This window comes from Hemitrygon akajei, chromosome 12 (genome assembly GCF_048418815.1).
Source record: "Hemitrygon akajei chromosome 12, sHemAka1.3, whole genome shotgun sequence".
NCBI lineage: Eukaryota > Metazoa > Chordata > Chondrichthyes > Myliobatiformes > Dasyatidae > Hemitrygon > Hemitrygon akajei.
Window position 1 is genome coordinate 69,884,945 of NC_133135.1, and position 27,942 is coordinate 69,912,886.

Consider the following 27,942-nt stretch of genomic DNA (forward strand, 5'->3'; position numbering starts at 1 on the left):
ACTCAGCCTGCAAGTTAATCTTTAGGGAATCCCGCACAAAGGCACCCAAGTCCCTTTGCACTTCTGATTTTTGGATTTTCTCTCCGTTTTGAAAATAGTCTTTGCCTTTATTCCTTCCACCGAAGTGCATCTCCATACACATCCCTACACTATATTTCAGCTGCACTTTTTCGCCCATTCTCCTAACCTGTCCAGGTCTTTCTACAGACTCCCTGTTTTCCTCAACAGTACCGGACCCTCCACCTATTTTGTATCATCTGCAAATCTGGCCACAAAGGCATCAATTCTGTTATTCAGATAATTAATATAAAATGTTAAAGTAGTGGACCCAACATTGACCACTAGTCACTGGCAGCTAACCAGAAAAGGCCCCTTTTAGTCACACTTTTTGCCTTTTGCTAGTCAGCTAATCTTCTATCCATGCTAGTATCTTTCCTGTAATACTATTGGGCTTTTATTTTGTTTAGCCTCATGTGTGGTTTTTTTTTTAGCAAAATCCTTCTGAAAATCCAAGTAAACAACATCCTCTGACTCTCATTTGTCCATCTTGCTTGTAATTTCAGAATCAGCTTTACTATCACTGCATATGTTGTGAAATTTGTTAATTTTACAGCAGCAGTACAATGAAATATGTAGATAATAAATAAATATGGAGAAAAAAATTTCCAGCAGATTTTTCAGGCAAGTTCTTCCCCCCTATGGAAACCATGGTGACTCTGGCTAATTTGATCATTTCTTCAAAATAGCCCAAAACCTCATCCTTAATAATGTACACTTAACATCTTGCCAACCACTGAAGTCAGGCTAACTGGCCAATTATTTCCTGTATTTTGTCTTAGATAAAACTCTGAAATGGAAAATATGCATTCCTTGAGTATTTTTTTGCTGAAGGAATAATGGGCGAATAGAAACTATGACTTGAATCAGGCTATACTGTAGCCAAAGTTGGTTTAGTTCATAGTAGTTTATTTTTGGCAAATGTACTGCTATGCAAACTTAACTGTAAATCACACAAATCCAGGTTTCTTTGCAAATTTTGCATGAAACTGTTATCGTTTAACGTTTATAATTTGAAAATGGAATGGCTAGTTCACTTTTTTACATTTTGTGGCTCAAAGGGATTTGATGGTCCACCCTGTATTGGAACTTCAATGAATTTTAGAAGCATTGTTCACAAGTGGATGCGTTGAAGGAAATGCTTATGATGTGACTTTTGATCTTGCAGGTGATCCCTGGTCCATATGTCATAATTCAAAGTATTGATATGCTGACTGAAAAACTTTCTGGTATTCTGCTTTCGACTGAACCAAGTATTGTCCTGTCAACAGAAAACATAGGTAAGGATTGTGTTGTGCTTTGCTGATGTTGAAGATTGAGTTCATTCTGGCTACATATGTAATTTCTGGAGAGAAGTGTTGGTGGTTTCAGGATCTTGGTTGAGCTGATGTTAGAAAAAATCCTGATTGCTTCTGATTACTTTAATTTTTCATTAACAATTTGATATAATACTAAATAAAATTATCTCAAGGTGATTCACCTTAGTGCTTTGTAAGGAAGAGGCATGTATGGCCCAATATTACACAACATTTTATCTGCTAATGATCAAAGGGCAATTCAATATTTACAATGTATCTACAGTGCTTCCTTGTGAAGGTATATTTCACAACCCCTTCTTCACACCCACACTCCATTCACTCACAATGAATGTTAATCAGAATTGTCTAATTTTCAATTAAGCTTGAGGAACCTATTGTCCTGAGCTGCATTTTGAATGTAATCTATAGTCCACGTTCAGGTCTGGAGATTGGTTGCTGAAGTTAATATTTTGCTATATAATCTAACTCCAGAATACTCTCCAACATTCCTCTTCTTTGGCATCCTGAACAAAAATAAATTTGTACCAGGAAAGGTTAATCTCAAGGAGGATCTAGGGCAACAGAAATGTTCTGCTTTGGAACCTTCCCAATTACTCTATGTGCATCTACATCTACACCATCATCCCTAATGGCTACCTACAAGACACTAAGCAGAGAGATTGTTCCTGAAATTTGACCAACAGTCTTTAACATGCTGCTTATGTCATTTGCACGCCTGTTGCCCCCTTTCCTGCTGGCTGATTGCAGTGTAATCACGTTCATCATCTTCGCCCCTTCATTCTCTGATAGCTTAAACTCTTCAGTGGCTATCGGCGGTTACTCTCTGGTCAGGGGCACTAGCAGGGTAAATGTTTCAGGCTCACCAGCCCTCTCATCGATGTCCAGGAGGGGTTGGAATGACTGCAAGAACCTCTCCCCAGCTGCCACCCCTTCTGGTCTGTCCAGTTGCTTGTTGGCCCAGCCACTGAAAGGGCCCAGCTCATTTGTATTTGCTCCCCATTCAGGCTGGGGTGACTGTCCTCAGGTGCTGTGTGTGTTCAATTTCTTTCCTCCTCAGTCTGCCATGCTATCGAAGATGTGGAACCTGATGTCTCTGCTGTAACTCGGATAATTTCCCATCTATTTTCCCCAATATTTTTTCTATTCTATGCTGTACAACTGATCATCTGCCTTCAGCATCCAGCCTTCGTTACAGAGTACTGTTACCATTATATTTGAACATGATATTCACGGCTTGCTGCCGCGCTCTGGCTCTGTCCTCTGCCTTTGCATTTGCTGTAGGTCTGCTTCCATTGAGTGTGGTCAGGTCTGATGTAGCCGGCTGGTGCTCATCACTTGGGTTCTCTGCTATGGCACTGTCACCAGGTACACTTTATCTCTTTCTCTTGCTACACCTGTCCCTACACCTCCTCTCTTACCACTATTCAGGGCCCCAGTCAGTCCTTCCAGGAGAGGCAACACTTCACTTGTAAGTCTGTTGGGGTAATCTATTGCATCCGGTGCTCCCGGTGCGGCCTCCTCTACATCGGCGAGACCCGACGCAGATTGGGGGACCGCCTCGTCGAGCACCTCCGCTCCGTCTGCCACACCAGACAGGATCTCCCGGTTGCCACCCACTTCAACTCTGCTTCACATTCCCATTTGAATATGTCCATACATGGCTTCGTCTACTGCCATGATGAGGCCAAACTCAGGTTGGAGGAGCAACATCTCATATACCATCTGGGTAGTCTCCAGCCCCTCGGCATGAACATCGAATTCTCCAACTTCTGGTAATTCCCTCACTCTCCCTTCCCCCATCCCACTTTCACTCTGCCTCCTCTTCCAGCTGCCTATCACCTCTCTCATGATTATGCCTTCTTCTACTACCCATAGTGCTTTCCCCTTACATTCCTTCTTCACCTCTCCTGCCTATCCCCTCCCTGCTTCCCCTCCCCCACTCCTTGATCTTTCCTCTGATTGGTTTTTGACCTGGCCCCCACCAGCCTTCTCCTTCCCACCCTCCCCCCACCTTCTTTATGGGGCCCCTGCCCCCTCCCTTTTCAGTCCTGACGAAGGGTCTCGGCCCAAAATGTTGATGCTGCCTGACCTGTTGAGTTCCTCCAGCTTGTTTGTACGTGTTGCTTATCTCTTTCTCTGTCTGAGAGGGGTGACAAGAAGGTGGGTTGTACGGTTTAACCTGAGTCCAGTGTTTCCACTGGCCACCTTGCCGGGACTGTGCACCAGCACAGGCGCTATTTGTCCGCAGTATTACCTGTGGTTATGTCCACCTGGGAGTGAAACTTGTCCTTTCAACCAGCTCCCTTACCATGTCTTGGTCACCTGGCTCTGGGAGGACTACCTTCTCTCCCTCTGGCTCTCTCTGATCAGCAATATGTTACTGCTGCTTTGCCTGATCCCTCAATGTGTTACCCTGGTTCCAGTAACTTCACATCTCTATGTAATCTTACTAAATTGGCAGTTGTAGGTTCTTCTTGGTCTTCTGTTGCCCTGCTCACACTGGTGTCTGCCCGCTCGTTCCCTTTACTGTGGTGAGCCTTCACTTTAGTCACTGCTACCCCCTCAGGCAGCCGCATTACTTCCAACAGCTCCTGACTCTGCTTGCCATCTACTCTTGGGACCTCCTGATGTGATTCCCAGACATCGCCCTGCCTCTGCCCCCTGCTTGGGACTGCTCTCTCTCTATGGGCCGTGTTAGCTGCTTTGCAAGTCACACATGTTCGCTGTCCCTGTCTTGTCCATGTATTCTCCTTTTCCTGAGTCTATGATAGCACCTGCCTTACTCAGTGTGTCTATCCCAGGATAGTACCTCCATTGTTTGGTCCACCCAGAAACCTACAGGAAGCTGCACTCCCTCAATCTCAAGTACCTGGGGCTGAAGTCTCTCTGCCCTCAGTGTTTCACCTCCTGCACTGGTAATATAAATTGCCTCTCCAGCCGTGGACAAGAGTAGATCAGTTATCAATACTAACAATCCTGCCTCCAGTAATGCTTCACATTGTTAGCCTCCTAACAAACTTCTTGTGTACATCTGTGGATGACCTCCACTAGCAATAGAGGCCAGACGTCTGTTTGACCTCACCAGCTCCATATTCTGAGAGAGGGTGCTGCTGTAGATCCTGCCACCTTTGGTGAGCGATTTTCCCACTTTCCTCATCTTTCAGGGCACTGCCTCCAACCATGGCCTGAGAAGCCACCGCTGTAGCACATCATTTCCTTTACCCTCCCATGTTCTTGCTATGCCCCAGCTGCAGGCACACAAAGCAAAGCAAGCTCTCTGTGACGTCTCAGCAGCTACATTCACGACAGCCACTTTACAACTTCTCTCTCCTCCGCTCTGTCTCACTGGCTCATGACACTATTGATCCCACCACTATCCCCAAACCTAAAACCTCCTGGGAGGCTGAGCACAGGCCTTCCGTCTGTGTTTTCAGGAAGACTGGGTCGTCCCTCCCTGGATTATCCAACCCGGAATACTCATATGCTCGATGTCTGTGTTCTGCATAATCTAAGGCAGGCCCGTCAGCTTTCTGAACCACAAACATGATCATTTCCCAATTACTCTCAGCTCCTCCCAGTCGCTGCCTCACTTCCCCTTTAAAGAAGCGATATCTCTCTTCATTGCTGGTGTTCCGGGTAGTTGCCGCTGTACCATCCCACACTCCCTGGGCCATACTGTCCTGCTTATTCCTTGGGCACTTCACTTTTATCAACATGTGGGTATCTCCAGGGTGCATCTGGTGAATTTCAATCATTACCTTGAGCTTGTGGCAGAATTCTGCATTCTTGGAGGTGACCCAAATTGACGAGAGAGAAAAAAGGGAGGGAATAAATAAATAAATAAGGGATGGGGTAAGAAGGGGAGGGCCATTAATGGAAGTTAGAGAAATCAATGTTCATGTCATCAGGTTGGAGGCTACCCAGTTGGAATATAAGGTGTTGTTCCTCCAACCTGAGTGTGGCTTCATCTTGACAGTAGAGGAGGCTGTGGATAGACATATCAGAATGGGAATGGGACGTGGAATTAAAATGTATGGCCAGTGGACCCTTGTTTTTTCTCTCTCTCTGCCCCTCTCACAATCATTCCTTGCCTGTTCTCCATCTCCCTCTGGTGCTCCCCTCCCCCTTTCTTTCTCCCTAGGCCTCCTGTCCTATGATCCTTTCCCTTCTCCAGCTCTGAATCCCTTTTGCCAATCACCTTTCCAGCTCTTAGCTTCACCCCTCCCCCTCTTGTCTTCTCCTATCATTTCGGATTTCCCCCTCCCCCTCTCAAATTTCTTACTATCTTTTCTTTCAGTTAGTCCTGACGAAGGGTCTCAGCCCGAAACGTTGACTATACATCTTCCTATAGATGCTGCCTGGCCTGCTGCGTTCCACCAGCATTTTGTGTGTGTTGCTTGAATTTCCAGCATCAGCAGATTTCCTCATGTTCATGTGTGGCACCTTGTCAAAGGCCTTCTGAAAATCCAAATACACAACATCAACCAATTCTCATTTGTCTATCCTGCAAAGAATTCCAACAGATTTACAAGGCAAGATTTCCCCCTGAGGAAACCATGCTGACCACAGCCTATTTTATCATGTGCCTCCAAGTACCCTGGGACCTCATCTTTAATAATCAACTCCAACATCTTCCCAACCACTGAGGTCAGAATAACTGGCCTATAGTTTCCTTTTTTCTGTCTCTCTCTCTCTCTTCTTGAAGAGTGGAGTGAAAGTTCTTCTGGAACCATTCCAGAACCTAATGAATATTGAAAGATCCCTCCACAATTTCTACAGTCACCTCTTTCAGAACCCTGGGGTATACATCATCTGGCCTTGGTGACTTATCTACCTTCAGATCTTTCAGTTTCCTGAGAACCTCTTTAGTAATGGTAACCTCACACACTTCATGACCTCTGACATCTGGAATTTCCATGATACTACTGGTATCTTCCAGAGTAATTCCTTGCACATTTCCTTGCCCCCACTACTACCTTTCCAGCATAGTTTTCCAGTGGTCTAATATCCACTCTCACTCTCTTTTACATTTTATGTATCTGAAAAAACTTTTGATATCTTCTTGAATATTATTGGCTAGCTTGCATTTATATCCATCTTTACCTTAATGACTTTTTTTAGTTGCCTTCTGTTGGTATTTGAAAGCTTCCCAATCTACTAATTTCCCACTAATTTTTGCTGGATTATATGTCCTTCTTTGGCTTTGACTTCTCTTGTTAGCCATGGTTGTATCATCTTTCCTTCAGAATACTTATTCCTGTCTGGGATGTATATATCCTGTGCCTTCCGAATTGCTTCCAGAAATTCCAGCCATTGCTGCTCTGCCATCATCCCTGCCAGTGTTCTTTTCCAATCAATTCTGGCCAATTCCTCTCTCAAGCCTCTATAATTCCTTTTACTCCACTGTAATACTGATACATCTGACTTTAGCTTCTCCTTCTCAAATTTCAGGGTGAATTCGATCATATTATGATCACTTTCCCCTAAGGGTTCTTTTACCTTAAGCTCTCTGATCAATTCTGGCTCATTGCACAGCACCCAATCCAGAATAGCTAATCCCCTAGTGAGCTCAATCGCGAGCTACTCTAAAAAGCCATCCCATAGGCATTCTAGAAATTCCCCATCCTGGAATCAAGCACCAACCCGATTTTCCCGATCTACCTGCATAGTGAAATCCCCCATGACCTAGTCCTTTTGGCGTGCCATTTTTATGTCCCATTGTATTTATAGACCACATCCTTACTACTGTTTGGGGGTCTCTATACAACTCCCATCAGGGTCTTTTTACCCCTGCAGTCCCCTAACTCTATCCACAATGATTCAACACCTTCTGATCCTATGATGTGGATATAGAAAGGGTGCAGAGGAGATTTACAAGGGTGTTACCTGGATTGGGGAGCGTGCCTTATGAGGATAGGTTGAGTGAACTCGGCCTTTTCTCCTTGGAGGATGAGAGTTGACCTGATGGAGGTGTATAAGATGATGTGAAGCATTGATCGTGTGGACAGCCAGAGGCTTTTCTTTTTTTTAAATTTTTTAAATTAGTTTTTCAAAACATTTTACAAAATTAAAAACCCCAAATCCCAGTGAGGAGCATTAATACAGAGCAAGGTTAAGCATACAATAACAATATGCTACAAAGGAAGAGAATTTAACAAAAAAGCACCTAAATTAAAGACAAGTGAGCTTAGTGTCCTCCCCAAACCCCACAACACAAGAAAAAAACAACAACAACTCCAGACCAACCACCACACAATATAGAGAGTATAAGTCCGGACAGTCAAACTCCCAGACTGTGAATACACTTAGCAACAGAGGATAATAATGCCTACTACCAAAAAAAAAGGGAGCTGAAAGCAAGGGACCGAAAAGAAAAAAAAAACCCTAGTCAAGAGGAAGGTTATGAAAGTACTCGATAAAAGGCCCCCAGATCTTATGGAACTTTAAATCCGAATTGAGAACTGAATAATGAATTTTTTCGAGGTCCAAGCAGGCCATAATGTCGTTAAGCCATTGCGCATGAGTGGGCGGGGCAACATCTCTCCATCTAAGGAGGATCAAGCGTTTTGCCAGGAGAGAGGCAAAGGATAGTATTCGGCATTTGGTCGGACCCAGACATAAATCTGTCTCGCCCCAAAAACCGAACAGAGCAATTAAGGGGTTAGGTTCTAGGTGCTGATTCAGAATACCCGATAGTGTAGTGAAGACATCTTTCCAGAATTTCTCCAAGCTAGGACAGAACCAGTACATATGGATGAGAGAGGCCACACCCCTCTTGCATTTATCACAGAGCGGACTAATGCCAGGGTAGAATCGAGATAGTTTAGATTTAGACATATGGGCTCTATGAACAATCTTAAACTGTAAGAGACAATGGCGAGCACAAAGAGAGGTTGAGTTAACCGATTTGAGAACTGAGTCCCAGCTCTCCTCGGATAAGGAGATATTTAAATCCTGCTCCCAGGCCATTTTAATTTTATCCACAGGGGCCCGTCGTAAGTCTGCTAGTTTATCTTGGATAATTGAAATTAAACCTTTACCTAGTGGATTAATGGAGAGAAATACGTCCATAGCATTTTTCGCAGGCATTTCAGGAAAGTTAGGAATTAAAGGAGCAGTAAAGTGTCGGATTTGGAGATATCTGAAAAAGTGAGTGTTAGGCAGGTTGAACTTAACAGAGAGCTGTTGAAAAGAAGCGAAGCGGTTATCAATGAAGAGATCTTCAAAATGTCTAATGCCCTTCCTGTACCAAACATGGAATGCTGAATCGAACGTGGTAGGTAAAAAAAGGTGATTATGTGAGCCAGAGGCTTTTCCTAGGGCTGAGGTGGCTAACATGGGGGGGGGGGGGGGGCGGCATAGTTTTAAGATGCTTGGAGGTAGGTACAGATGGGATGTCAGGGGTAAGTTGGTTTTTTTTTTATACACAGAGTGGTGAGTGCGTGGAATGCACTGCTGGCGACGGCGGTGGAGGCGGATACAGTAAGGTCTTTTAAGAGACTCTTAGATAGGTACCTGGAGTTCAGAAAAATACAGGCCAAGCAATAGGATAATTGTAGGCAGCTTCTAGAGTAGGTTACATGGTCGGCACAACATTGTGGGCCGAAGGGCCTGTAATGTGCTTTAGATTCTGTTCTATATTCCATGCCACCTCTTTCTGATGATTTGATTTCAGTTTTTACCTATAGATCAATGCTGTCCCCTCTGTCTAACTGCCTGTCCTTTTAACATTAAGCTCCTTGCTATAATCTTCCTTCAGCCCTGGTTCAGTGATGCTTAAAATATCATACGAGACAATCTGCAACTGTGCTACAAATTCATCGACCTTATTTCGTATACTGAGGCCATTCAATTATAACTCCTTTAGTCCTGTATTCATCCTTTAAAGTTGCAACTTGTCCTGTTGACTGCAATTTTACCCTATCATCAGCCTCTCCTCACTACACATTGCCTCTGTAAGCCTGCTACCTCATCTTCGACACTATCATCTGCCTTTCCTACGATACTTATTGTATTGAAATATATGTAGCTCAGGACACTAATCGCACCATGACTGGTACAAGTTAAACAGTACATACTTAAAACCACGGGGTATGTACTCTGCAATCTGCTACTTGTGTGCCTCTAAACTCATAATGCCTGTTGCATTCCTTTGCATCTAACTGTTACACCAAGGTTACAGACATATTAAAACAGAACACATATAAATGCGTCTGCCAAAATACGGTTCCTGGAATGAGTATACACTCCCCAATCTGGCATCCAAAACCATTGGTCACCTTCCTTTGCAACTGGTGGCCCCGTCTCACCAAATGAACGCAGAAGTGTTTAGTCTTTTACATAAACACACATATCACACTACTTTCATATCTACTAGTTCAGCTCTCCACCATGTTCGTGGTAACTTGGATCCTGTAGCCACTGACCCAAACAAGTCTGAGTGTGCACAAATTTTAAAAATATTCACCTGCTTAGATTGCTGAGATGGCTGCTCACTTAATGGGTCACAAGAAGGTATCCTGGATAAGCCCCCAAATGCTGTAATGTGAATAAAGTCACCGGTGAGATACTGAACCTAGTGAACATGAAGTTGTTTATCCATCAAAAATGAGCAGCAGGCTTTACATTGAGATCTTTTCGAGGAAGAGACCTGTTTGACCCAATATTACATGACAAAAAGATCAAAGGACAATTCTATATTGTCCTTATGAAGGGTCTCAGCCCGAAACGTTGACTGCTCATTTCCACGGATGCTGCCCAACCTACAGAGTTCCTCCAGCGTGTTGTACGTGTTGCTTTGACTCCAGCATCTGCAGTGTACTTTGTGTTCTATATTTACAATGTGTCTACAATGCTTCTTTTCAATTACATATGACTTTCACACTTCCTTCTTCGCACCCATACTGTGGACAGCCAAAATGAACATTAATCAGTATTGTCTGGATTTTCAATTAGTTGCTTTTCACAACTCTACAAACCTATTGTCCAGTGCTGCATTTTAAGTTTAATTTGCAGTGCACGTTCAGGTTTGAAGGTTGGTTGCTGAAGTTAGTAGTTTGCTATGTAACCTAACTCCAGAATACTCTCTAACACAGCATCCATCTCTTCCTTAGATTGAAGGGTTAGATTGAAGATTGGTATTATTCTCATTCCTATAGGAGTTGTATTTGATTTCTTAAATTGACATATATAAACTGATCACTTCAATGATTGAGTAGTACACAGTGGACATTGAAGGACATTTCCCACTGTTTAAAATGCCCTCAATAAAGGCACAGCCATTTTATACAACGACTAGCACGGTCATGTACAAGAAAGCTACTTGGTTCTGGTTTGTGTCGAATTATCAAATGTTCTCCGGTGTGCCAGGAGAGACTACAATTGACCTTGCTGAGCCTGCTTCTGGTTGGGTTTTGTGGAGGCAGAACCAGATGTTGGGACTATTTCACATATATAATGCAATGGAGGAGCTCCGGCCAAGGAGGGGTACAGCGCAGAAAGCCTCATGATGCATCTGCACTAATCCCATTGGCTTGCTTTACACTCGTAGCCTTCTGTGCCTTGTTAATTGAAGTGTCTGTCTGAACACCTGTTAAACATAGTTAACTGTATCTGATTCCTCTGACAGTGAGTTTCACATATCAGAATACTCCTTCCTCTCTTTTTAAACTTACGCTTTCTTGTTTTTGTTATCTTTACTACAGTAATACATTTTGACAATCAATCCATAATCTGTGCTTGTCATAAGCTTATATACTATCATGTTATCCCTCGGCCTCCTTCGCCAAGCCCAGCCTGGCCAATATCTCATATCTGTAGTCCTCCAATCCAGGAAGCAGACTGGTGAACTTCTCTGTACTCTCTCCAGTGCCATCACACCTTTCCATTTGTGTGGTGATTAGACACCAACTGTGGACTAACCAACATTTTGTAAAATTTGCAACATAACTTCTCAACTCTTGTATTCTATGCTGAGTCTATGAAGGCAAAAATGCCATGTCTTCATCACCACCGTATCCACATGTGATGCCACTTTCAGGGAGTTGATCGCCAAGGTCGCATCGACCTTCCTTAATGCCTTACCATTTACTCTATATGTTCGATCCCTGTTTGACTTACCAGTATACAGTTGTCAGGATTAAATTACAACTGCCAATGCTTTTCCCAACTTTCCAACTGATCTATATCCTGCTGTAGCCTTAGACAACTGCCTGCGCTATCCACAATCCTAGCAATTTTCACGTCATCCATAACTATCTATTCAAACATGCTATATTCACATCCAAATCATTAATATATATCAAAGACTGCAAAGGGTGCAGCACTGATCCCTCTGATACACTAATAGTCTCAGAATTCCAATAAAAGAAATCCTTCCATTACTACCCTTTTGATGTCTCCTAGCATCAAAATAAATTTTGGATCGACTTCGGTAGTTCTCCTTGGATGCCAAATGCTTTAACCTTCTGGATTGGCCTATAATGTGGAACAATATCAAATCTTTTACTCATGTACTGCAGAGTCCTTTTATACTGCCCTGAGTTCATCAGTCTCCTTTGCTACCTTCTCCAAAAATTCAGTAAAATTAGTGAGACAGGATTTCCCCTGCACAAAGCCAGGCTGGCTATCTCCACCCAGAATTCAGGGAAGAGTACATTGTTAGTCTGGAGTATTTATATATTAAGCTGGAGGTGGTACATGTTCTGGAGTGAATAAGAATGATAAATTGCCAGAACCGGATATAATCTATCCCACTGTGCTATTGGAAACAAGAAGTTTGCTGGGCTCTATTAAAAGTTTTTTTGCATCGAGTCACAGAACACCACAGCACAGAAACTACAGTCCATCTAGTCCTTTCAAAACTATTAATCTGCCAGTCCCATCGACCTGCACACGGATCATAGTCCTCCACACTGCTCAGTCTCCTGCCTTCTCCCTGTAACCTTTGATGTCCTGACTAATCAAGAATCTCAACCTCCACTTTAAATGTACCCAATAACTTGACCTCCACAGCCATCTGTGGCAATGAATTTCACAGATTCACTGCCCTCCGGCTGAAGAGATTCCCCATCATCTCTGTTTTAAAGGGACATCCCTCTATTCTGAGGCTGTGCCCTCTGGTCCAGGACTCCACCACTATAGGAAACATGTTCTCCATGTCCAGTCTATTTAGCTCTTTCAGTATTCAATTCTGTAGGTTTCGATCAGATTCGCTTCTTTCTTCTAAACTCCAGTGAGTACAGACTCTGAGCCATCAAATGCTCCTTTTCATCTCCTCTTTTTTACCTTCCTTGTTCCGTATTAAACACTTCCTTTTAGCCTCTATGTTCCTGAAGGGGCTCGCTTGATTGTAGTTGTTCTTTCCATTCACATGTATATATTTTGTTGATCAAGCCTTCGATTATCTGTGTCTGTGTTATCTTTTACTCCCTTCCTTAATGGAACATGATGTTCCTGAACATTTGCTAACACTCCTTTAAAAGAGACCCACTTGTCAAATGTTTTGAACACAAGCATCTGCTTCTTGCTCTTACAAAATGATCCTTCCCACCATTTAGGACCTCAGCTTGAGGACAAATATTATGGTTTTCTGTAACTACCTTGAAAGAAACAGAATTGTGGTAACTTTTTCCGAGTTCCCCAGGCGACATTTCTGCCACTGCCCAGTTTTATTTCCCAAGATGATGTTAAATACAACCTCTTCTCTGGCATGATTGTTGATGGTCTCAAAAATATTTTGTAGGCTCAATTTTAAGCTTCTTATACTGAGGCAATCCCAGTCAATATTGGGAAAGTTACTGTCCTCCACTGCTATAATCCTATTGCTTCTATATCTTTCTGTGATCTGCCATTAATCCTGATTGTGATTTTGTTTTGTGTCAGAAATGATTGTGAGTAGATGTTGAGTAAAATCTGGACTGGAATTTGTTAGGGCATACTCACTGCTCTAGCTCATGTTATAACAGTGGGGCATTTCAAAGATTTCTCAGCACCTCTGGGAATCAAAATCCAGAAAAGGGAGTTTAGGTAGGCTGGTGGGAGGAAAAGTGGATAGCATTTTGCATAAATTTCCTGATTTCACCTTGTAGATGTGCAGATGAAAGCAAGTCATTTGTCCAGTTTGGAAAATGGTCTTATTTACAAACCAACATGTCTTTCTGCTCGGGATCGAGTGGATGAAGTCTGGGTTCCTGGTTCGGAGATATCTAGGCTCTTCACATCAGGTAAGTGAAACTGAAAATCTCAATCCAAATCTCATGTGGTATTTTAATCATCTTTGTAAGAGATTCTTCCCATTGAGTGGCAACCATCTGGGGGAGGTGGGACCGGTATAAACAAGACGGTCTGCACCTGGGCTGGACTGGAACCAATGTCCTAGGGGGAGCGTTTGCTACTCCTGTTCAGAAGGATTTAAACTAATGTGGCAGGGGGATGGGGACAAGTGCAGAGAGACTGAGGGGTGTAAAATGAGGGTCGAAGCAAAAAGTAGTAAGGTGAAAAGTAAAAGTGGCAGGCAGGCAAATCCAGGGCAAAAAGCAAAAAGGGCCACTTTTCAACATAATTGTATAAGGGCTAAGAGTGTTGTAAAAACAAGCCTGAAGGCTTTGTGTATCAATGCGAGGAGCATTCGTAACAAGGTGGATGAATTGAATGTGCAGATAGTTATTAATGAATATGATATAGTTGGGATCACAGAGACATGGTTCCAGGGTGACCAAGGATGGGAGCTCAACATCCAGGGATATTCAATATTCAGGAGGTATAGACAGGAAAGAAAAGGAGGTGGGGTAGCATTGCTGGTTAGAGAGGAGATTAACGCAATAGAAAGGAAGGACATTAGCCTGGAGGATGTGGAATTGATATGGGTAGAGCTGCATAACACTAAGGGGCAGAAAACGCTGGTGGGAGTTGTGTACAGGCCACCTAACAGTAGTAGTGAGGTTGGGGATGGCATTAAACAGGAAATTAGAAATGTGTGCAATAAAAGAACAGTAGTTATAATGGGTGACTTCAATCTACATATAGTTTGGGTGAACCAAATTGTTAAGGGTGCTGAGGAAGAGGATTTCTTGGAATGTATGCGGGATGGTTTTCTGAACCAACATGTTGAGGAACCAACTAGAGAGCAGGCCATTCTAGATTGGGTATTGAGCAATGAGGAAGGGTTAGTTAGTAATCTTGTCGTGAGAGGCCCCTTGGGTAAGAGTGACCATAATATGGTGGATTCTTCATTAAGATGGAGAGTGACATAGTTAATTCAGAAACAAAGGTTCTGAACTTAAAGAAGGGTAAATTTGAAGGTATGACACGTGAATTAGCTAAGATAGACTGGCAATTGATACTTAAAGGGTTGACGGTGGACATGCAATGGCAAGCATTTAAAGATCGCATGGATGAACTACAACAATTGTTCATCCCAGTTTGGCAAAAGAATAAACCAGGGAAGGTAGTGCACCCGTGGCTGACAAGGGAAATTAGGGATAGTATCAAGTCCAAAGGAGAAACATATAAATTAGCAAAAAAAAGCGGCACACCTGAGGACTGGGAGAAATTCAGAGACCAGTAGAGGAGGACAAACGGCTTAATTAGGAAAGGGAAAAAAGATTATGAGAGAAAGCTGGCAGGGAACATAAAAACTGACTGTAAAAGCTTTTATAGATACGTGAAAAGAAAAAGATTGGTCAAGACAAATGTAGGTCCCTTACAGTCAGAAACAGGTGAATTGATCATAGGGAACAAAGACATGGCAGACCAATTGAATAACTACTTTGGTTCTGTCTTCACTAAGGAGGACATAAATAATCTTCCGGAAATAGTAAGGGACCGAGGGTCTAGTGAGATGGAGGAACTGAGGGAAATACATGTTAGTAGGGAAGTGGTGTTAGGTAAATTGAAGGGATTAAAGGCAGATAAATCCCCAGGGCCAGATGGTCTGCATCCCAGAGTGCTTAAGGAAGTAGCCCAAGAAATAGTGGATGCATTAGTGATAATTTTTCAAAACTCCTTAGATTCTGGATTAGTTCCTGAGGATTGAAGGGTGGCTAATGTAACCCCACTTTTTAAAAAAGTAAGGAGAGAAAAACCGGGGAATTATAGACCGGTGAGTCTGACATCGGTGGTGGGGAAAATGCTAGAGTCGGTTATCAAAGATGTGATAACAGCACATTTGGAAAGAGGTGAAATCATCGGGAAAAAGTCAGCATGGATTTGTGAAAGGAAAATCATGTCTGACGAATCTTATAGAATTTTTTGAAGATGTAGCTAGTAGAGTGGATAGGGGAGAGCCAGTGGATGTGGTATATTTAGATTTTCAAAAGGCCTTTGACAAGGTCCCACACAGGAGATTAGTGTGCAAACTTAAAGCACACGGTATTGGGGGTATGGTATTGATGTGGATAGAGAATTGGTTGGCAGACAGGAAACAAAGAGTGGGAGTAAATGGGACCTTTTCAGAATGGCAGGCAGTGACTAGTGGGGTACCGCAAGGCTCAGTGCTGGGACCCCAGTTGTTTACAATATATATTAATGATTTAGACAAGGGAATTAAATGCAGCATCTCCAAGTTTGCGGATGACACAAAGCTGGGCGGTGGTGTTAGCTGTGAGGAGGATGCAGGGTGACTTAGATAGGTTAGGTGAGTGGGCAAATTCATGGCAGATGCAATTTAATGTGGATAAATGTGAGGTTATCTACTTTGGTTGCAAGAACAGGAAAACAGATTAGTATCTGAATGGTGGCCGATTAGGAAAATGGGGAAGTGCAACGAGACCTGGGTGTCATTGTACACCAGTCGTTGAAGGTGGGCATGCAGGTACAGCAGGTGGTGAAAAAGGCAAATGGTATGTTGGCATTCATAGCAAAAGGATTTGAGTACAAGAGCAGGGAGTTTCTACTGCAATTGTTCAAGGCCTTGGTGAGACCGCACCTAGAGTATTGTGTGCAGTTTTGGTCCCCTAATCTGAGGAAAGACATTCTTGCCATAGAGGGAGTACAAAGAAGGTTCACCAGATTGATTCCTGGGATGGCAGGACTTTCATATGAAGAAAGACTGGATCGACTAGGCTTATACTCACTGGAATTTAGAAGATTGAGGGGGGATCTTATTGAAATGTATAAAATTCTAAAGGGATTGGACAGGCTAGATGCAGGAAGATTGTTTCCGATGTTGGGGAAGTCCAGAACGAGGGGTCACAGTTTAAGGATAAAGGTGAAGCCTTTTAGGACCGAGATGAGGGAAAACTTCTTCACACAGAGTGTGGTGAATCTGTGGAATTCTCTGCCACAGGAAACAGTTGAGGCCAGTTCATTGGCTATATTTAAGAGGAAGTTAGATATGGCCCTTGTGGCTAAAGGGATCGGGGGGTATGGAGAGAAAGCAGGTACAGGGTTCTGAGTTGGATGATCAGCCATGATCATACTGAATGGCGGTGCAGGCTCGAAGGGCCGAATGGCCTACTCCACCCATTTTCTATGTTTCTATCTATACTGCTGATCCATTTTTATTTTAATGTTGCCATGGTTGGTAACAGTTAGCTCTCTGAGAATATTCTAGACGAGATTGACTAAAGAAACACAACAGACTTGAATTAGTTTGAAAGAGAATGCAAGGGTAGTTGGTAGCCCTACATAAACAATGAAGAATGAAATCCCCATTGAGATAGCTGTCCTTAGCTAGAATAACAACAAAAGTATTCCAGTTGGCAAGAAGAATTGAGCCAGTGCTCCTTTATGATAAGAAACCGAGATGAAAAGCACTAGATTTTTTAAGGTGAATCTGCAGTACTTTCATAAGGATTAGTCTACTGCATCTATTGTTCAAATCTCTGTCTGTAACAGGAGCATTTTGATATTAGCCGGGCACAGGAAAGACTTGACCTGCAGCTTGTGAAATTGCATAACCATGCATTTTCAAAAAATCACTGAAGTTATTTAAAAATATCACATTTCTCTTGTGCAGTTTGTAATGAGTCCAAGCTGAGTCTAAATCTATCAGTTGACAGCTAAATAGGCATTTCCCTGAATGAAACTATAAACTGAAGGTGCTTAAAATGGAAATATCCCAGAAGACAAACCTGCTTAAGAATAGAGTCCTGATCTGCTTCGGGACAAAAGATACTAATAATACATTTAAAAAGAGGGATTTCTTGCAGCTAATTTTCTAAATACAGGTACAATAATTCTTTATTAGGTCTCTTAATTGTCTGCACATATGTATATGAAAAAGAGAACCCAACTTTTCACTCTCAAGATAAATGAATAATGTAACCTGGTAGTTGTGTTACTGAATCAGCCAGTATTCTGGAATAGTGACCTGGATTCATGAATTCTAATCTGAGAAATGGCAGCTGGGAATTTAAATTAAAGTTGTTCAATTAATCTGGCGTTGAATCAAAAATATTACCTCAGTAACAGTGAGCACAAAACTGTGGAGTTGTTGTTAAAGCACACTAGACAAAGAAATCTGATACCCATATGCTGTCTGGGCGATGTCTGACTCTAGATTCACCAGTGTTGCTTAGGGGCGATTAGGGATGGATGATAAATGCTGATATTGCCAGTGAAGTCCACACCTCTTGAATGAAAAATGAAGGAAGCTGAGGAGGATTTATGTGATCAGTAGGAGGTCTTTACGTGTTCAGTGTACATCTATGACTTCAGTTACCAATAGCTACTTCCTCTCTATTCTGTTATTCTATTCTGTTTGGTGCTGGTGTTGTACTGAGTCATCAGGATCAATAAATGATTTCTATCCAAGGTGAATGCTGAAGCATCTTGTGTTATCGTGAGCTGAAATACAGTGTTCCCTTTTCGTTCCCAGGCTACGAGGACTTGATAGTTATACATGCTTACTACCGGAGTGTAGAACATCATTTGGGACCACACAACGCAGACTCTGTACTAGTATCTGGGAGGACAGACAGAAGGTAAGACTATGCTTATAAATAATCTATAACAAGTTTGATCATAATATAATCAATGCTGTGATAAAAAATGTAAACTTCAGAATTGAATTGAGCAGAAAGATGTAGTAAACCGACTCCATTTGAAATAGAAAATCAAGCTTCAGGTGACCATGCTGCTCTGCACTGAGTAATTTCTGGTATTTTTATTTTATATTTAATGATGTAATACCTCCTACAAGCCAAAACACATGTGGAAAGAATGACTGTCCAAGCATTACAAATTATGGTTTGGAACTTAATCTGTGTCCAAAGGGGGTATGCCATTCAGATGGTGCTTAACATATCTGCAGCTCTTTGGTTATGACCCACTGCCGTGAGCCTCAGCCATATTCAAGGCCTTGCCATTGAACAACCACTGCATAATCTTGTTTGGTGCCTCCGATGGGTCATGGTCCAATTAGAGTCTGGTGGCACAGAATGGGGTGAATTGCGAGTGGAGAATGTGGGGTCTGATTGGATATTACTGCTTTTTGGTTTGGAGGTCTTGGGCCAATTGGAGGCACTAAAACTTGAATGAGTAATCAAGGCTCAGTCAGGGCATTCTATGAATCAGGCTTCCATTAAGAAAGCTGGGAGTTCAGGGCTAAGGGGATAGGCTATTTGAGGAGTGTGTTTTGATCAGACTGGGTCTGGAGGGTGGGTTGTTCATTAACATGATAGGTAGAAGGAGAATGGTGGCAGGAGAAGAAGAAGAAGAATAATAGCCCTTAACTCGGCAGTGGAGTTATCGGGGCACCATCGTGATGGTGCTTCTGTAACAAGCTATTCTTGTTTTATGAGGCCGAGTTGTTAGCTCGACGCTCAACCCGACTTGGATTCGAACTCGGGAACCTTCGCTCTGGAGTCCAGCGCTGATATTATTGCACCACCAAGCAGGACAAATGGTGGCAGAGCACATAAGTAATAGATTTTATCTTGTGGAGTTCCAGCCACAGTGGCATTAAAACATGGGTCCCCTAGGGGCACCCAAGGAGACAGCTGCTTGGAAGAACATGCAAGAATTCTCAAAAAGAGTGGCACAGTACTACTCTGGAATGATTGTAATCACATCTCATGTTAAGAAGTACTGTTCACAGATACATTGCCCTGAATTACAGGAGGTAAACAAGCCTCCACTACTTCAGATGAAGTGAATTGACAGAATGAGAAAGGAAATCTTTGGATGCATTTTGGTGGCTCTACATAGAGTGAAAAGACAATTCATTGTTCTTTTCCAGGAGCACAAAGATTTGGGAAGTGCTACATAATCAGATAATCATAATGCTTTCTTTAAGTGAATAGGGACTGATTGGGTAAGATGGAGTTTTCAAATATTGGATTTAAATTATACCTGGATAAGGTACATATCTTCAAACCAAGTGTCAGAATTGGCTGTGGTATCCTTTGTTCAGATTCAGAATCACATTCATTTATTTATCACATGTACGTCAAAACAGAGTGAAATGTGTTATTTGATTTAACAACCAGCACAACCTAAGGTAGTGTGGGGTAGCCTGTAAGTGTCACCACACATTCTGGCACCAGTGTAACATGCCCACCATGTTCAGCGGAACAACCCGAACAACAGCAGCAGCAAAACAAACTCCTTTCCTCCCTCTAATACACGCAGACAGGCCTCCAACCCAGGGCCTCAAACCTCCAGTCCCTGGCCTGTACTTGTAGACTCACAGACATTGACTTTGGGTCAGGCAGAACCAGAGGCTTCAACCATCAGGCCTCAGCTTCCAGACTAGCCGATTTCAGTCTTCAACTTTCGGGGATGAATTGTTGGACAGATAATCCACAACTTCTGATAAACGGTTCCTTATTTCACATGGACCTGAAGTAGGTCTGTAGATGCTTTGTCTCCCTGTTTGAACAAGGATTTGATGTAGTTGTGTCAAGGGAATCAGAACGATACACCTATTTTCTTGTACTGGGAGAAATAGAAATTTCCCCTCATGTTCCCCTTAAACTTTTCACCTTTCACCCTTAACCCATGACCTCTAGTTGTAGTCTCTCCCAACCTCAGTGGAAAAGCCTGCTTACATTTACCCTATCTATACCCGTCATAGTTTAGTATATCTCTATCAAATACTTCTACCTCTGTAATCTGTATCGGTTCCAGGACCTTGTTCCTGCCTTGCCTGCCTGCTATAGACTCTGTGTCCATTCTATAGAAACAGAAGTAAAAAATCTATTTAAGGTCTTCCTCCATCTCTTTTGGCTCCATGCATAGTTTACTATTCTGATCTTCCTGAGGATTAATTTTGTCTCTTGCAATCCTTTTATTCTTAACATATGTACCTGTAGAAGCCCTTAGGATTCTCCTTCACCTTGTCGGTCTTCTTTCAGCCCTCCTGCTTTCTTTCTTAAGTGTTCTCTTGCATTTCTGATACTCCATAAGCACCCAGTTTTTTCCTATCTGTTAAGGATCCAGCCTGAACACTGGGTCAAAGGAGCTCTACTGATAGCTCTGGACCACAACAGCCCTTAAATTCTATCTTCTTTCACCTGGCTATGTGGGCTTTGAACCAGCCCCTTCCCTAATTGGACTCTCGTCAATTATCCACTTATCTCCTCAATAGCACCCACCTGTTTCTGTTCTAGCTCATTACCCGGTCCATTTAAACCCTGTCTCGACTCACACTCTCTGCCTGTTCGTCCCAGTCCTGAACTGAGTTGTTCCAGCCTGCTATAGTGACTACTGCCAATGGAAATTGTTGAATTCTGTGTTTCTGTATTCTGCCTGTTTGGAACCTGATTCTTGCCTGAAGCACTTGTAATCGTCTGCCCTTGCTGGATAGCCTTTCCCGGGTAATATCTCTGCCTGTCATTCTGGCTTCGTGCCTGCCTCTTGGTGTTGAAAGACTGTTGCCCCTGTGGCTGCTATTAAAATCCTGGTAAAAGAACATTCATTGGTCTGCACTTGAGTCCTACTGCAACCAGCCCCTCCTGACACTATCTTCCTATACCTGCTATGCACCTCCTTTTTATTCTTAACCAGGGGCTCAATATCTCTCAAAAACAAAGTTCCCGAAAACTGTTAACCTTTCATTTTATTCTGACAGGCACATACAAGCTCTGTACACTGAAAATTTCACTTTTGAAGACCTCCCAATTACCATTACCTCTTTGCCAGAAAACAGCCTGTCCCAATCCACACTTCCCAGATCCTTTCTGATACCATCAAAATTGGCCTTTCTCCAACTCGGAATCTCAACCCAAGGACCAGACCTATCCTTTTCCATAATTACCTTGAAACTAATCACTTGATGTAAAGTGTTCCTCTACACACACTTCTATCATCTGCCCTGTCTCACTCCCTAATTGGAGATCAAGTATTACACACTCTTTTGTTGGAACTTCTTGTATTGATTAAGGAAACTTTCTTAAACACTTTTGACAAACTCTATCCCATCTAGTCCTTTTACAGTAGAGGAAAGTTAAAATCACCGACTATTACAACCTTGTGTTTCTTGCAACAGTCTGCAATCTCTCTACAAATTTGTTCTTCTAAATCTTGTGGACTGTTGAGTGGTCTAGAATTAATGTGATAATACCTTTCTTATTCCTCATTTACGCTGAATAAGCCTCTCTAGACAAGCTCTCCAGTCTGTCTTGATTGAGCACTGCTATAACATTTTCCCTGACTAGGAACACCACCTTTCCCCCCTTTAATCCCTCCCACTCTCTCACATCTAAAACAACAGAACCACAGAATATTGAAGAGCCAGTCCTACCCCTCCTGCAACCAAGTCTCATATAGTAATTCCAGGCTTTAATCCATCCCGTGATGAGTTCACTTACTTTTCCTACAATACTACTACTTGCGTTGAAATTGACACAACTGAGAGTGTTAGTCCCACCATGCACAATCTTTGATTCCGGACTTTGAGGTATTAACAACAACTGTCTCCACAATCTTGCCACTATCTGTTCGAGCACTCTGGTTCCCATCCCCTTGCAACTCTAGTTTAAACCCTCCCCCCTCAACATGTAGTGAGCCTTCCCGCAAGGATTAGTCCTCCTTCGGTTTAGGTGGATGCTGTCTCTTCAGTACAGGTCTCACCTTCTCTGGAAGAGAGCCCAGTGATCCAAAATTCTGAAGCCCTCCCTCCTACGCCAACTCCTTAGCCACATTTTAAACTGTATGATCTTTCTATTTCTGCCTCACTGGCATGAGTCATGGGTAGCAATCCTGAGGTCCTGTCCTTTAACCTAGCACCTAACTCCCTAAACACACTTTGCAGAACCTCGTCTCTCTTCCTCCCGATCTCATTGGTACTTGTATGGCTCACGACCTCCGGCTTCTCACCCTCCCACTTAAGAATACTGAAGGCTCAATCTGAGATGTCCCAGACCCTGGCACCCGGGAGGCAACGTACCATCCAGGAATCTCCCTATCGTTCACAGAACCTCCTTTCTGTCCCCCTATCACCACAGCTCACCTCTTCTTCCCTCCCTTACCTGCTGAGTCACGGAGACCGACTAGGTGCCAGAGTCCTGACTGCTGTGACTTTCCTCTGCTGGGTCATTCCCCCCCACACACAAAAGTATCCAAAATGGTATACCTGTTGTTGTGGGGGATGGCCTCATAGGGTTACTCTGCTCTGGCTGTTTAACCCCTTTCACCTTCCTGACTGTCATCCAGTTTCCTGTGTCCTGCACCTTGCATGTAACTACCTCTCTATATGTCTTGTCTATCACCCTTTCAGCCTCCCACATGATCCGGACTTCATCCAGTTCCAGCTCCAGCTCCAGCTCTGTAACGTGGAGTGTTAGAAGCTGTAGCTCTCTTGTACTTGTTGCAGGTGAAGTTGCCAGGGATTCTGTCCAGCATCCCTACTGCTGTAACTGTGCAATTATAAAGGGGGAAACAAAAAATAAACTGAAAAAATTCTACCTACAGCTTTTGATTACTTACAGTATCAGAAAATAACTAACAGCTGTGATAAAGAGCTTTGAGAGGTTGGTTATGGCTAGAATCAACTCCTGCCTAAGCAAGGACCTGGGCCAACTACAATTGTCTATTGCCACAGTAGTCCTACAACAGATGCAGTCTCATTGGTTTTCCACTTGGCTTTGGACCAACAGGACAACAGCAATACCCATGTTGGGCAGCTCAGCTTTCAGCACCATCATACCCTCAGTACTAATCAAGAGCTTCAAAACCTGGACCCCTTTACATCTCTCTGCAACTGGATCCTTGATTTCCTCATCAGTAGTCTATAGTCAGAGTGGATCAGAAATCTCCTTGCTGTCAGTCAACACCAGCGCACCTCAAAACTGCATGCTTAGCCCACTGCTCTACTCATTTTACACCCATGACTGTGTGACTAGGCACAGCTCAAATGCCATCTGTAAATTTGCTGATGACACAATTGCTGGCAGAATTTCCGACGGTGACGAGGAGAAGTACAGGAGTGAGGTAGATCAGCTTAATGAGTATTGTTGCAACAACAAACTTGCACTCAACGTCAGTCAGACCAATGGATTGATTGTGGACTTCAGGAAGGGAAAGTCGAAGGAACAAACACCAGTTCTCATCAAGAGTCAGCAGTGGAAAAGGTGAGCAGCTTCAAGTTCCTGGGTGTCTGTTTCTGAAAATCTATCCTATGTCCAACATACTGATGCATTTACAAATAAGGCATGGCAGCAGCTATATTTCATTCAGAGTTTGAGGAGGTTTAGTATGTTACCAAAGACTCTAGCAACTTCCTACAGAGGTACCATGGAGCGGATACTAACTGTTTGCATCACTGTCTGGTACAGAGGGGCCACTGCACAGGATCGGAACAATCGGCAGAAGGTTGCAAGCTCAACCAGCTCCATTATGGGCACTAGCCTCCCCAGAATCGAGAACATCCTCAAAAGCTGATACCTCAAAAAGGTGGCATCCATCATTAAGAACCCCCCTCACCCAGAACATGCCCTCTTCTCATTGCTACCATTGGAGAGGAGGTACAGAAGCTTGAAGACACACACTCAACATTTTTGGAACAGCTTCTTTTCCTTGCCCTCATTTCTGAACCGACAATGAACCAACCCAAGAACACTAATTCACTTTTGTTTTGCTTTCTTATTGCGTTACTTCATTTAAATAAATATATTTCTCACTGTAAGTTATAGTTTTTTTAATGTATTGCACTGCCACAAAAACAATAAATTTCATGACGTGAGTGATATTAAACCTGATTCTGACTCTAAATACGGCCCAATTGAGATACTGGGTAAATGTTATTTCTTCCATTGTAAATTCAGAACGCAAAAAGCTTCACGGGTCAATCTCTGTAACTTTTGCAGTGAAAACAACCGATACAACTTGATATATTACGATTCTAACTTGCAAGCAAGCCAGCTACAAACGGCTATTATCTCATCAACTGTTCGTGATCCAGTCCGAGGGAGAAACATTCCCACTGCTGTACAATACTCTCTCTCACACAGAGCTGTGGTAAGCAGATTGAGAATACTTCTTAAACTTAATATTACTTGATTTTGAACTATATTAATAATTTTACTGTTTTGACAGATTACAATAGCAGCATTTTGTACTGCATTCTTTTGTTACTCGGGTGAATTCAATGATGTCTGCAATGTAGGTGGAGGTGGAGGTTCGAGGGTACTAACAGGCATTCTGAGGCACAGGCAGCTCCATTCCAACCCTTTACTCCTACTATCACCCATATATATATAGATACATACGCACAATCATAATTAAATTAGTGCCCAGAAGGAAAGAGCAAAGAGTGTAGTTTTTAAAAAGGTGTCAAGCAGTGATTGGAGCACATACATGAAATTAAAGTGAAATCTGGAATATTATAACAAGTGCAGGTTCAGTATCCCTTATCTGAAGTGCTTGGGGCCAGAAGTGTTTCGGATTTTGGATTCTTTTTAGATTTGGCGTATATTTAGTGAGATAGTTTTGGATCAGCATCATTTCTGACTCTGAATTTACATGCTACTGGGAAGCAGTTTTTGTCTTAGGTATGTTCTTCGCGCACGTGTAATTAACTGTAAAGATTATTACAGATGATTAATATAACGTGTGCAGGGCAAAAGCAGAAGAGTAGCATCAGGAGAGACCTGAATCAGCTGTTGAATAACAACAAATAACGGCAGGCTTTCAGCCGTATCTACAATGCCACGTCTTGATTAAAGGTTACACTACATTGTATTTGTATTTTACTTTTTTTGTGGTTTTATGTAAGGTATAAAAATAATCAGCATTATAGACTTGTTCTGGTGTTAGATTTTCATCCGTGACGATCTTTGCAAACTTATCTATGGATTTCTCTGATGCTTCATGATCAGCAGATGCTCTACCTTTAAAGTTTTTTAAATCTTTAAAAATTTAGTGCTGTGCTTTTTCTTAAATTTTTCCAACCAGCCTGCTAAATATTCAGAATTACTTTCAAATTTCAGTTCACTGCGATAGATCTTTGCTTGTTTCGTGAACAGCACATTAAGCAGCATATGTTTACTTCGACGCTGATAGATTCATTTTTATCGATGCACCAGCAAGATCTTCATTTCTTGCTGTATGCCATGTTTTTCTATTTATCATTAACTTCTGTTTATTACATATATGAGCTCACTTCTTAGAACTGTCCATGCCATGTGGAGACCTGTGCAAGGATTGGGAATCGACCCAGCACCTTGTGGAATTTTCCATTTGTGAAGTCGTGTCAGTGCTGAAAATATTTCAGATTTGTGCAGTTTTGGGATTTTAGAAATTCACTTGAGGGTTAATTTTTTTTATTGTAAAAGACAGCCTTTTGAAACATCAATTATAGAATTATAATCAGTGGGTAAAACATTTTAGAATCATAAAGTAAATAAATAGAATGTCATTGAAAACTTACTTTTCAAGCAATGAAAGTTGCAAATTTGAAGCTATGTTCAAATATGTTGGAGTTGTTTTAAACAATGTGAATGATTTCTAGTACTCATTTTGGCCAATTTGAGTAACTGTTTGTTTTCCTCATTTTAAGGTTGGATTTTCTAAATTTGCCACTCCAGCATGTGTATTTTGGAATTTCAGTCTTCAGTAAGTACAGAATAGTTATTCAGAGCAGACTGTTGCATTCTGTGAATGTGTAACACGAATAGGTGCTCTTCAGGTTCTGCATTATTCCCGTGCACTTTCTGTATTTACTCATGTCTCCAAAAAGATTGACACGAGAATAAATCAGATTTTCCTGCCGACTTTTCTCTTGTAATCAGCAAGTAATGGAATGTATGCCACTCCGATCAAGCTGGTCTACTGGAAGTTGAAGAGAAGGAACCAAACATGACTTTTCACCTTGTCCAATAGTCAGTGAATCATCCACTCCATGTTCTCTGTTCCAGCCTCCCAACGGTACTGATCACATGTCATTCACTCAACGTTCCCACCAGCTTATAACACATTCCCACACACTAGGGAAATGTACGATGTCAAGCTTGCCTACAATCTATAGGTCTTTGGGATAAGAGAGGAAACTGGATAATTCTGAGGAAATACAAGCCAATGCAGGGAATGCTTAAAATTGTCTTAGTATTGAGAAGGTAAAATCAGTGACCTCCTTGATTCTCTCACATATTGGTTAATTTATTAGCTTAATTAAAAGGTGCCAGGTATACTATCCTCGTTATATGTGGGGGATACGTTCCTTGCAGTCGACGCATAATGTGAATATTATTTAAATTGAGAAAATAGGGATGCGTTCCAGAGGGCTTCCTAAATATGTTTTATCTGTAATTTATTCACATTTTCATACCAATACGACACAAAAGCAGTACCACCAGGCAACATTCGTATTTCATCAATTTAAGGTAATATTCAACGTAATAAATCATAGAAAGTTAACATACTAGGGTGTACAGTACTGACCAACAGTGGCAGGTGTGTTCGCTCCGGGAGATGAGTGGTTGTTGTGGTGTCGGGCAGCTTTATGTGGATAAGGTGGATCGTTGTGGTCATCAGGATCATCAAGCACAGAAAGGGGTGAAGGAAGACTCACAGAACTCTTAGAACTGCCGGCAGCAGGAGATGACACCGGTTTGAAGAAAGTGCTGAGGGTTGTTTTCTTGGCAGCATTTTGTTTTTCAGCATAAATTTACTTGTAGGGAAGAAGGGTTGACAGCAGGGAACGACTGAAATGCTGACTCCATTCTAAACTTGGACCCATGCCCATCGCCATTTGTGCCAAGTGTTACGACTTCCACCATTCCCTCACCGTTGGTAACCTCCCGGGATTTTCAAAATCCTCTGTTGCTTGCAGCATCTGAGAGATAGTTTGCCGTTTAAAAAAAAACGCCTTGAATGTGGATCACACCTTGGTCAAGTGGTTGAATCAGCAATGTTGTGTTAGGCGGTAGGAAATGTACTGTTATGTTAGGATGAATGCTGTCCAAATGTTTAGGATGGGCTGGCGCATTGTCAAGCAACAAAAGAACTTTAAAGGCAAGATTCTGTTCCCGGTGGTAGTGTCCCAGAGCTGTGTTACCTTCAGCTGATGCCGCGCTGTTTATAATTTCCAACTTTTTTCATGTGTTAAAGCGGTTCTCTGCAGCTCAGCTGATGGCCCAGGTCATGACATCGGACGCTTAGGACGCATAGTTAAATATTTCAAGCA

The 27,942-nt window shown here is 42.4% G+C and overlaps 1 protein-coding gene across 3 annotated transcripts in view; it reads left to right on the top strand.

The window, feature by feature from the left end:
- Window positions 1-27,942, top strand: part of LOC140737191 (adhesion G protein-coupled receptor D2) — a 314,325-nt gene that overhangs the window by 16,612 nt on the left and 269,771 nt on the right. For all 3 annotated transcript variants that reach the window (XM_073063435.1, XM_073063436.1, XM_073063437.1), the window contains exons 9-13: window positions 1,226-1,337; window positions 13,466-13,600; window positions 18,196-18,301; window positions 24,626-24,776; window positions 26,317-26,372. In XM_073063435.1, the coding sequence (XP_072919536.1) occupies window positions 1,226-1,337; window positions 13,466-13,600; window positions 18,196-18,301; window positions 24,626-24,776; window positions 26,317-26,372 (560 nt within the window). The remainder of the gene's footprint in view (window positions 1-1,225; window positions 1,338-13,465; window positions 13,601-18,195; window positions 18,302-24,625; window positions 24,777-26,316; window positions 26,373-27,942) is intronic.